The following is a 10,768-nucleotide window of genomic DNA, read 5'->3' as shown; positions in this document are numbered from 1 at the left end:
ACCTATCCTGACCCACCTACTCGGGTCTCTAGGAGCCCTGCCTGGAGTTAGGAGGCCTGGGTGCTTATGCTGGTTCCTTGGTGGATCCTTTCCCAGCTCAGGGAGTGGACACTGAGAGATGCTGGCCATCCGCTCAGCTCCTACCCCAGGTGACTTTGACTCAGCCCGTCCACAGCCTGCCTCCCTAGTCCCTCTCTCCCTCCTTTGTTCTCCATGAAGAGTAAGACCATGGACTGGGGAAAATTCAATGTGACTGCGCCATCTCCCCCTGGCCCACCCTCCCCCCAGTGGCACTGCAGGCCCCAGCAGGGACTGGCTTGGCCCCCTGCTGCCCCCACCCACATTTTTTTCCTGCGCTGGAACTCCCTTTCCTCTATTAGTCCTTTATCTCTCCTCCTCTCTTCTCAGTAGCTCTCACCCTCTACTTCTCCTTCCCACCCTCCCTTCGGGCCAATCCCCACATCTTCATTTCCTTGGACAGTTTGAGACCAAGAGGGAACCCAGTGTGTTGGCAGTGGGGGTACAAGTCATTATTTCCTTACTCCCTGAATAGAATCAACCCAAACCCTCCTCTATCCCGGGGGGGACTTGAAGTGGACGGCCCTCAAGGGAAGAAAGAGAATGAGCGGAGGGGACAGGCTTGGGCCTCTCCTCCTGCCCTTTGGCACAGTGAACTCTGTACAGAAACCTGAGCGCAGTAACGGAAGCAGTGCCCCAGCTTTACAAAATAAAGTGTTTGTTTATTATGAAATTAGAGATGGAGGCCCCTCCCCTTCCTCCCTCTTTCCCCTTCCCCAGCTGCCTCCCCCATTCCTTCCCCTCCCCGCACCCTGAGGCCCCTGGGAAGCATAAAAGACAACGCCCAGAACTGGGAGGCCAGGGGCAGGCAGACAGCTGGGCAGAGCTCCAAGGAGGCGGCCACTGGGGCTGGAGCTCTCGCCCTGGGAGGTGGGCTGGCTCCCTCTCTCTGCTGGAGGCCGTGGAGCCAGGATGAGGCCATGAGTGATGGATGGAACCATGCGGGCGGGTCTGTAAAGACAGGAGAGCCTGGTTAGAGGTGGTGAGTGGGGGCGGGCCCTGGGCCACCCCTGTGCCCCACATGGTCTAGGAGCACTGACCTGGGACAGAATATCCCCTGCAGGAGGGTGGGCAGCAGTGGCTGGAAGTTTCTCTTGCTTTTGGGATGGACAACGAAAAAAACCAAAAAGCCAGTCACAGGGACCCAGAGAGAATGCGGGCAGATGTGGGCAGGAGACAGACACAGAGTGTGTGTGTGGGCAAGGGAGACAGCGAGAGCGTGTATGAGAGATTTAGAATTGAGGAGACAAAGACAGAGCCACGGAGAAAGTGGAATCACAGTGAGAACAGACTGCGAGTCGGAGCCACACAGCCCAGACGCGGACAGGGAGAGTGTTACAGACAGACAGAGATCCCTGGAGAGAGACACACAGACGACTCAGGAGAGGGAGGTAGGAAGGAGGTCGCCCTGGGGAAGCTGGGAGGAGGGACACGGGACCGGAGGAGGCCTGGGGGCTCCTGGGCTGCTGCCGCCTGCCTGGACCCCGGGGGGCTCACTCAGAGGGCCTGTGCGGGCTGCCCCACGGCGGCGCTCAGGGGCCCGGGGGCTCCTTGGCCCCGTACAGCTCGGCCAGGGTGCGGAAGAGCGGCCCCCAGTCGTCCAGCGGCTCAGCCGGGCCCGGGGCGCCGCCGGCCTCGCTGCCGGAGCCCAGGGAGCTGAGGGAGCCGCAGGAGGAGCCGCGGCCCTCGTAGCCGTACACCTGTACCGAGTCGTAGGGCGGCATGCTGGGGTCGTCGTCCGCCTCGCGTAGCCGCAGCGCCAGGAGCTGCGCCACGTCGGCGGGGCCGGGGGGCCGGGGCTGGCGCGGCGCCCGGGCGCGGGGCAGCACGTCGCGGCGCGCGGCCGGGCCGGGGGCCGGCGGGGCCGCGCCGTCGGGGTTCTGCAGGGCGCTGATGTCGAAGGCCTCCGTGTCCTCCTCGCCGCCGCCCTCGTCGTCGTAGGTGATGATGTTCTCGCGGACGTCCTCCTCCTCCAGCACCATCAGTGCTTCCTGCTTCTGCCGCCGCAGGGCCACGAAGAGCACTACCAGGGCTGGGGAGAGGCGCACACGGCCGCTGAGCCCGGAGCACGCAGACGGCTTGGGACAGAGCGGGCAGTGAGGCCTAGGGGTGGCAAGCCTCGTTTGAATCCTGACTTCACCCCTTACTTGCTGCGTGACCATGGGAAGTTGCTTAACTTCTCTGAAGCTTTTTGGCCCTTAGATTGCTTGTAGGGAAAACATATTTAATATTGACCTCTTAGGGTTGTTGGAAGGATGAAATGAAATACCACAGTGATGTGCCCAGTGCCACACGTGGCCCAGAGTCGGGGTCAATAAACAGTTCTTATGGCCTGTTCCTGTCATTACAGACTGGTATGTCAGGGATATGAGGCCAAAGCTTTTCTCTTGGATGAATCAGGCAGTGGGAACAGCCAGGCATGAGGGTTCCTTCAAACCCTACGGTGGTTTCCCTATGTCCAGGGTCCTGGCTCCTCTACATACCCCCTGCAGGCCTGCACCCCACATCTGTGTCCCACTGAGGCCTGACTCACCAAGCAGGGTGCCCACACAGGTGACGATGGCAAGCAGGGCCCCAGTGCTGAGCCCAGTGGGTGAGAGCTGAGCCTCAGGCCGGCAGGATGCCACGGAGCCATCAGGCCGGCAGCGGCACACGCTGACAGTCACGGTGGCCGTGCTGCTCAGTGCTGGCTGCCCCCAGTCCCACAGCTCTACGGGAACCAGGTAGGGGGCCTGGCGGGGAGGAGCAGGGCGGGAGGGCAGCAGCAGGCTGGCGGAGCCATCTGTGGGAGAGGGAAGGTGTTGGGGGCATTCCTGGGACACTTGCCCAGTAGGGTCGGTGCAGTCCATGGAGACAGCTTTCCATGGGGAAGGTTTGCAAAGAGCTAACATGTGCAAATCCACATCTACCTTCTGTTAGGTGGAGGGCCCAGAAAGGTGGGCAGGGCTCAGGTAGGCTGGGGTAGGGGGTAGTGGAGGAGGACAGGAGGATGAGGCAGGCATGGCCATGGTTGCATGAGGCCACCCACCTCGGTTGTCCCGGACAGTGAAGTTGGCATCAGGGCCCAGAGGACCTTGTAGGGAGACACGGCTACTGTTGCCGACTTCATCTCTGTCCAGGGCCCGGATAACCTGAATCAGCTGCGAGGAAGAAGAGAGGCCTTGTATGGAGTGGGCAGCTGGAGGTCTTGAGGTCCCAACTCCTCTGCCTCAGCAGCTCACCTGGCCAGGGGGTGCAGAATCACACACAAAGGTGTCGTAGGGCTCAGCCAGCTGGGGAGCATTGTCATTCTCATCCAGGGTCTGGATGGCCACTTGCACCCGGGAGGCCTGTGCAGAGCTGTCTGAAGCCAGAACACGAACACATACACCCCACACACGCACACACAACAGTTTATACACAACACACATGATGCATGGGCATGGATGCCACAGGGAGCACAGAGCACACACATGTAACACATGAAACACGCATGCAATACAGGTAGCAATGTTGTGAAATGAATGCAACAACACCAAGTGCATGCAACATTCAGGTAGTACCCAAGATGTGTGCAATACACATTATACATTCAACAGAAATGTAGCCCCCATGATATACATATACAATAACCCACATGCAGGGCACATGCAGCATAAACAAAAGGCAGACAGAAGATGCATACAGGACACACACAGACAATAGCCATGAAATATACAAACACATTCATACCATATATTCGATGTACACTCAGCGTTTAAAACAGATGCAACATACATGAAGTGGATATTTGATATATACAGTGAATGCAGTGTCCCACCCCGCCAGGGCCCAGAGAATGCATTTTCATGCACGGCACCGGTGGGATGGACACACACACACGCACGCCCCATCAGAGGTCTGGGAGCTGTGGTATAGCAATGAGTATCACTTAGAGTTGACTTTGGGGAGGGATGCACAGGGTACAAAGCCAGGCCAGCCTGGGCACCACAGCCAGACACAGGCCCTCACATCACACATCCCTTCATCAGGTGGCTCCCACCATTACCCTGCCTTGCTCCTCACTTGCCATCCAAGAGAGGATGGAAATCGTGTATCCCTGCTCTCTTCTCCTAGGCTGAATCTCCTGGTTCCTCTAGCCTTTCCCCCGGGCAGGGGGAGAGCTGGCTGGCCCTGGTGAAGGGGCTGAGGTCGCAGCCTGGGCAGAGGAGGCTGAGTGGGCTGCCTGGGTAAAGGGTCTGGGATGCCCCAGAGATGGGATGGGGCTGGGGTCCATTCCTTCACTTCAGTAAGGGTCCAGGGGCTTCTAGTTGATGTTGGGGTTTGGGTGGGGTTGCAGGATTTGACAGGAGGGTGAGAAGACAGTGAGGGACACAGGCACACACACACACAGGGCTACATATACACAGGCAGCTACAAACACGCTATGTATACACACATATACACACAGGAACATTCATACAGACAGATGTACATGCACTGCCACGCAACACGAAGCTGCATGGACATGAACGTGAACCTATACACCTACAGTTCCACACCCGAGAAGCAGTGTGGTGGAGCGGTGACAGCTCAGACGCTGCAGCCTCACTGGTCTGATGGCTCCGCCACTTCATGTCTGGGTGACTTTGGGAAGTTAGTTAGCTTCTCTTTGCCTGAGTTTTCTCATTTTAAAATGAGGAGATAATCATACCTCCCTCATAAAGTTGTGGTGATGATTAAATGGATTAATCCATACTTGGTACTTAGAACAGTGCCTGATACACAATAAGTAATAAGTTAATATTATCTGTCCACGAACAGTCACATACATAAAACAACATATACAGACAGCTATTTGTACCTATCACCGTACACATCCAATTATACATGTGCACAAATAATAGACATATAACTCTACACACTTAACTATATACACATATATGTTCAGTTACAGACATATACTTACAGATATATGTGTATATATATGTATTTTTCACACACATGGAATTATATACACAGGTAAGTACATGCCCAGGTGCACATACACATCTAGCCCTTTGCTGACATGTACAAACATCTACGCACTCAGCGACAACTCTCATAGACAGGACACACATAGCAGATGTGGGAAGCCCTGGGCATGAGCAGGGTGATGGGGGAGGTTCATAGAGGGGAGGGAGGTCTCCCCGCCTCCACAGGCCCAGGCTGCCCAGAGGCTGCTGGGGACTGGGGACTGACAGGGGCCCTCCAGTCAGCCCCCAGAGGAGGTGCCCAGCCCTTCCCTGGCCCCCGCCTGCAGCCTGAAGCAGAGAGTGGGCAGGGCAGGATCTGCCAGGGTGCAGGTTTGGGTTCATTAGGGGTTGGGAGCTATTTGAGGTTAGGTTTATTTCCAGGTTGGGGAAAGTCAGGTATGGGAGTGAATTTAAGGTCAGGCAGACCCGCTGTGCCCAGCCCAGCTCAGCCTAGACCAGGAGGCCTGCCTGTTGGTGATGGTCCAGGCTGGGGACCCAGTGGCTGTAACCACCCGTCCCCACCCCCACGCTCAGGGACAGCCCCTCTGCCAGGAGGCTGCTGCTTCTCCCAGGCCTCCTAGGGGGCCCAGGACTCCTCACCGAGCTCTGTGGCCAGCACTGTGATGTTGTGCCAGACATGAGCCTCGCGGTCCAGGGGCACTGCCGTGTGGATGGTGCCGTCTTCGGGCTCGATGGAGAAGCAGAGTTCCGGATCCGAGTGGGGGAGGATGGAGTATCTGGGGAAGGTGGAGCCAAGCTGGGGGCTGATCTGGGGGCAGGGCCAGAGCTTGCTGCCACCCCTCCCTCCTCTCTGTTCCCCTTGCTGGGCCTCATGGCTCATCTGGGCAGAGGGCCGGAGCTTGTTGGGCAGAGCCTGCCCCACCCATGCACCCAGAGCCATAATTCACATGAGGGTCCCCTTAAAAGATGAATATCCTGAGAAGTCATCAACATGAAGCACCTGTCCTAAGATTCAGGGGGACTGGGTTTCCTGGGTGAGGGGAGAGAGACACACAGAGGTGGAAGGGGGTAAACTCTGCCTGTCTTTCAGATGTCTGGGCCTGTTCTGGGGGCCCAGGGACCTGTGTTCTAGCCCTCCCTGCTCTGCCTCAGACCAACTGTGTGACCTTGGGCAAATCATTTAACCTGTTTACTCAACTACCGAATGGGAATGACACCAGCTCCTCCTTCAGTGCTGTGACAGGGATGCTGGCGGGGGTGGAAAGAGCGGCTCCTCTCCAGGCCCACAAGTCCGGATTTGAATCCCAGCTCTGCGACCTACTGACTGTGTGACCTTGGGCAGGTTACTTAACCTGTCAGGGCCTGGCCTCTCAAACAACTGGTGATGACAAAGCCTACCTCATAGGGCAGTTGTGAGAATTAAATGTTACCACGTGGGTAAAATAAACTGTGAAGTGCTGAGGGAGTGGTCAATAGTGACAGCGATCAATTGGTCAATCGCACTCATCAGATGAGGTAACATCTGATTGCACTGCCACTGGGAGGCGCCGCTCTTACCTGCCCAGAGGGACGGGGTAGAGTGGGGAGTGGTTAGCCAGGTCCTTCAGCACGCCCGTGGCCCCCAGACCCGCAACCGGGGAGACCACTGCCAGGAGCTGAGTGTGATTTGCGGTAAGAGGGGCACGTCCTTGGATGGAAACAGCCTGTCCTGGGCTCCTTCCTCGAGGCCCGGCCCTGCCCCGGCCTACCGCCGAGCTCACCTGATTGGGCTGGCCGGGGAGTCCAGGTCAGTGGCTGAGACCTGGCCCACCAGCGTCCCGGGAGCCTTGTTCTCGGGCACTGCCAGGTGGTAGGCAGCCTGGGTGAAGGCAGGTGGCTCTGGGGCATCCTGTACAGCCACGCGCACCGAGGCCACGTCCTTGAAGGGCCCTCGCCGCAGGTAGGCTGGGTCAATGAGCGTGTTGGTGGCCTCCACCCGGAAGGAGTAGGAGTGACGGGTCTCGAAGTCTAGGGGCTGTAGTAAGGGGAGATGAGTGGCTGAGGCGTGTGGAAACCAGGGCAGGCCCAGGCTCCTGGAAGGTGAGGAGTCCCTTCCCCACATGCATCCAATGCCCAGCCCTCCTGAGAGGAGAGGTGGGCAACAGGGGGGCAGTGCCTGGGTAGTCAGGGTGGGGGCAGATTAGTCAGTAGCTCTAGGTCTGCCCCCAGCTCCATCATAGACTTGCTATAGGAAAGTCTTGAGCCAGTCACTCAGTCCCCCTTTCTGGGCCCCAGGCCCTCATTTGAAAGATGAGGAGATGACCATGATCTCTGAGCTCCAGTATAGGGGTCCTGAGTGTGTTGTAGACCAGTTAGAAGTGTGTCTCGTGGGGCAGGAGGAAGGTGTGAGTCTGCAAGTGTTAGCAGACAGGAGGCTAACCTTGCGGACAGTGAGGAGCCCGTCTCGACCTTGGGAGTCTGTGCTGATGCTGAAGGCCTCGGAGCCCTCCCCATCCAGGATGCTGTATGCCATGAGGGCGTTGTCTCCCAGGTCTGGGTCCTGGGCCCGCAGCCGGCCCACCAGGGTGCCCGGCCCAGCTGTCTCCACCACAGAGAACTGGTACAGGCCTTGAGGGTGGATGGAGGGAGACACTCTTAGAGAGGTCCCCAGCCCTCCTCCCTCTCCCAGCACTTCCTTTTCCCCGGGGCCTGGATAGGGGAGTGGTGGGGAGGAACGGTTTCTCCAGAGGCTGACAGGGTGGGGTGGTCAAAGGATGGCTCAGGCTGAGCCCTGGCCCCTTACTCTGAGGGAACTTGGGGGGGTTGTCGTTGACATCGCTGAGGGTGACCGTCACCGTAGTGCTGCCCGACAGCCCCCCCATGTGGCCGCCCATGTCCTTGGCCTGAATCACCACCAAGAACTCCTCCTGCGTCTCCCGGTCCATGTTGGGGATGGCAGTACGCACCACTCCTAGGGAGAGATGCTGGGTCAGGTGGTGCCGGTTACCATGGCTGCTCCATCAGGCCCCCGACCTCCATCCTCACCAGTCTGGGGGTCCACAGAGAAGAAAGGCAGTCCGTCCAGCACGGTGTACACCAGCTTGGCGCTGTTCCCATAGCTGGGGTCATCGGCGTCGTGAGCAGTCACCTGGATCACTGACGTCCCTGTGGGGGATCCCGGCACCTCGCTCAGCAGGGGCAGGGCCGGGTGGGGAAGACCAGCAGATGAGGGGGACCCAGACATGAGTGAGGCCGAAGGAGGTGGGTTCTGGGGCAGAAAGCACTGGGGGAAGGAGAGGTGAGGGCGCTCCAGGAGACAGGCTCTGGGACATTTGGAGTTGGGGTGCTCACCGACGTTGGACATCTCAGGCACTGTGGCGTGGTAGGGCCCGAGGGGAAAGATGGGTGGATTGTCGTTGATGTCTTGCACCTTGATGATGAACTCTGATGGGGGCTCCAGGGGCCGGTTGGAGGCTCGGTCCACGGCTTGGGCCAGTAGCACATACTGTGCCTTCTCCTCCCGGTCCAGGCTCTTGGTGACATGAATATTGCCTGTGGCCTCGTCAATCACAAATACGGTGCCTGCCCCCTCCCCCGTCAGCAGGTACTTGGTGCGACCCTCGCCCCTGTCCACATCCGAGTGCAGCTGTAGGGGTCAGGGAAAAATGGCACTGGGTTCCAAGCATAGGGACAGAAGGTTAAAGAGTCCAAGTCTAGGACTGGGGGAGTGTTGGGAGTCCTGAGTGACCAAGGTCACTGCAGAGTGATGAAGGTGCAGGGCAGGGCCTAAGGGCCTCGAGAGTCAGGGCAGACATGGAGGGGTTGATCCTTACCTTGCCAATAAGGACAGGCTCTGGACCGGCATATTCCTCAATGACAAAGAACTGGTTCCACACCCAGCTCCTTCGGGTCCGCAGCAGTGTGGGTCCTGGGCCCCCCCGGGACCCTGCCCAGGCCTGGGCTGGGGCTGCCAGGCGCCCCATGCAGCCCCAGCCACCCAGCCAGGCCAGCAGGAGCCTCACCAGGCCCCACATGTTTGGGTTCCAGCCAGGGCTCTGTTCACTGCCCCTGGGTGCTGAGGCATGAGCTGGCTGGGCAGAGGAGCAGAGGCGTTGGGGCTACCTCATGGATCCACACCTGCGGGACAGGTAGCTGTTCAGGGTCAAGGAAACCCTTAACCCTCTCCCCCAACCAAAGTTAGATGCTGAAGATGCAGACCTCCAAGGAACCAGACACCCCACTGCCCACCCAGACTAAGACAGAGCAGACAGTCTGGTCCTTCCCTCCACCCAGGCTCGCCTGTATTCACCTCCAGCCCTCCAAGCTGATAAATCTCCAGCCAGTCAACTATGAGTAGAGAAGCTGGGGAAGAAAACAGGAGAGGGGGTGCTGGGAGCCCCAAATCTGGCCCCTGTCCTCCCAGGTTGGGCATGCAGCCAGGGGGCTGGAGGAGATGGGGGCTACCAGGGAAAGGACTTAAAATCCAGGGGTTGGGATCCATGGAGGTGTGGCCTCAGGGTGTCTAGGGTCAGGCAGAGAGATGACAAGGAGTGCAGCCTAAGACAGGCCTGTGAAAGTCGCTCCTCCACAGGGAACCACACCTCTCCAGAACCTGCCCCCAGCCCACCCTGCCAGCTGAAGACCTTGATGGGGCACCCGGTTCATGAGGCAGATTGGAGGGCCAGAGCTGAAAGAAGAGGGGGTAGAGTTGGGGGCAGGGCCAGGAGACTGGGGTGGGGGAGCAGAGGCAGACCCAGAGGCTAGAGACACAGCGTGATTGAGGGTGAGACCAAGACTCAGGGACTGTCTGGCAGAGACAGAGACAGAATGGCAGCAAGAGACAGAAGGAAAAAGACCAAAGGAGGCAGCTGGGCATCTGAAAGGCAGAGAGGAGTCATAGGTACCAGAGTTGGGAGAGTGTGTGTGTGTGTGTGTGTGTGTGTGTGTGTGTGTGTGTGGAGGGGTGGAGGGCAGGGGGGCTCTCATCCTGTGTGGTGGGCGGGCAGGGGCAGCCTCCAGCTGCAGGGGTCAGACCAGGCCGCCAGAACTTCATTCTGGGAGAGAGGGCAGCCAGGAGGGGCTGTGAGGGAGAGGACCCTTCCCAGTGTGTCTCCTTCCTCTCTTCCTGGGGGGACCCCTCAGGTAGCTGTGGTTGGGTCCCTCCTCCCCCAGAGCAGACACACACTTGACAGTCCTTTCCCTCCCTGGGGAGGAGGGAAGCCGGAGGGAAGCTGGGGGACCAGGGAGGGAGGCGGGATGAGGAGAGAAGGAAAGGGATAGAGGAGTGGGAAACAGGATAGAAGGAAAGGGAAGAGGAGAGAAGAGGAGGGGACAAGGGATGGAAAGGAGAGCGAGAAAAGGAAAGAAAGATAGAGGCAGAAAAAGGCAAAGAGGAAGAGGCGATGGAGAAAAACCGGGCAAGAGAGAGAGAGAAGGGTTGGGGAGACAGAAGGAAGGGGCAGAGAAGACAAACGGGCAGAGAGAAGGCAGGCGAAGAAAAATCGAGGGAGAGGAAAATGGGAAAAAGAGGAAGAGAGGTGCGAGGCAAGAAGGGAAAGAGGTAGAGCGCGGGAGAAGGGAGCCGGCAGTGGCTCCCAGCCGCGGAGCGCACCGCTCGGAAGACACCCGCAGCTGCGGGCCCCCTGCTGCCCCTCCGCGGATTCCCGACCCCGGGCTCCGGGGCAGTCGCCCTTACCTGGCAGCGCCGAGGGGCCCAGGCCCGGCAGGGAGCGCCCCCGCCCGCCCCCGTCGCCGGGTCCGGGGGCGCAGCCCCAAGC

General features: G+C 59.0%; 1 protein-coding gene across 4 annotated transcripts; it reads right to left on the bottom strand.

Moving 5' to 3' along the window:
• Positions 1–1,124: 1,124 nt before the first annotated feature.
• Positions 1,125–10,768, bottom strand: CDH24 (cadherin 24). 4 transcript variants are annotated; one of them, XM_058540950.1, is made up of 13 exons: positions 10,687–10,764; positions 9,301–9,353; positions 8,825–9,128; positions 8,343–8,637; positions 8,037–8,156; positions 7,795–7,962; positions 7,432–7,619; positions 6,773–7,026; positions 5,652–5,788; positions 3,300–3,421; positions 3,107–3,218; positions 2,612–2,860; positions 1,125–2,110 (listed from the first exon to the last, which is right to left on the bottom strand). In XM_058540950.1, the coding sequence occupies exons 3-13, from the start codon at positions 9,023–9,025 to the stop codon at positions 1,611–1,613; spliced, it is 2,346 nt and encodes a 781-aa protein (XP_058396933.1). In that variant the 5' UTR covers positions 9,026–9,128; positions 9,301–9,353; positions 10,687–10,764; the 3' UTR covers positions 1,125–1,610. The 4 variants fall into 4 exon arrangements, with proteins under 4 accessions (XP_058396933.1, XP_058396931.1, XP_058396935.1 ...); XM_058540948.1 differs by lacking the exon at positions 9,301–9,353 and having other exon boundaries at positions 10,687–10,768; XM_058540952.1 differs by lacking the exon at positions 9,301–9,353 and having other exon boundaries at positions 8,343–8,523; positions 10,687–10,768.

Source organism: Diceros bicornis, chromosome 5 (assembly GCF_020826845.1).
Source record: "Diceros bicornis minor isolate mBicDic1 chromosome 5, mDicBic1.mat.cur, whole genome shotgun sequence".
NCBI classification, from domain to species: Eukaryota; Metazoa; Chordata; class Mammalia; order Perissodactyla; family Rhinocerotidae; genus Diceros; species Diceros bicornis.
This window is presented reverse-complemented; position numbering and strand designations above follow the sequence as displayed.

Bases quoted from the DNA above. Each gene is read 5' to 3' on its own strand.
- CDH24 (XM_058540948.1), bottom strand. From the start codon at position 9,025: ATGTGGGGCCTGGTGAGGCTCCTGCTGGCCTGGCTGGGTGGCTGGGGC. The intron at 2,861-3,106 runs GTGGGTGGCCTC...CCTCTCCCACAG, and splicing joins CACTGTCCGGGACAACCGAG to ATGGCTCCGCCAGCCTGCTG. The intron at 2,111-2,611 runs GTGAGTCAGGCC...GCCTCTCCCCAG, and splicing joins CTGTGTGGGCACCCTGCTTG to CCCTGGTAGTGCTCTTCGTG.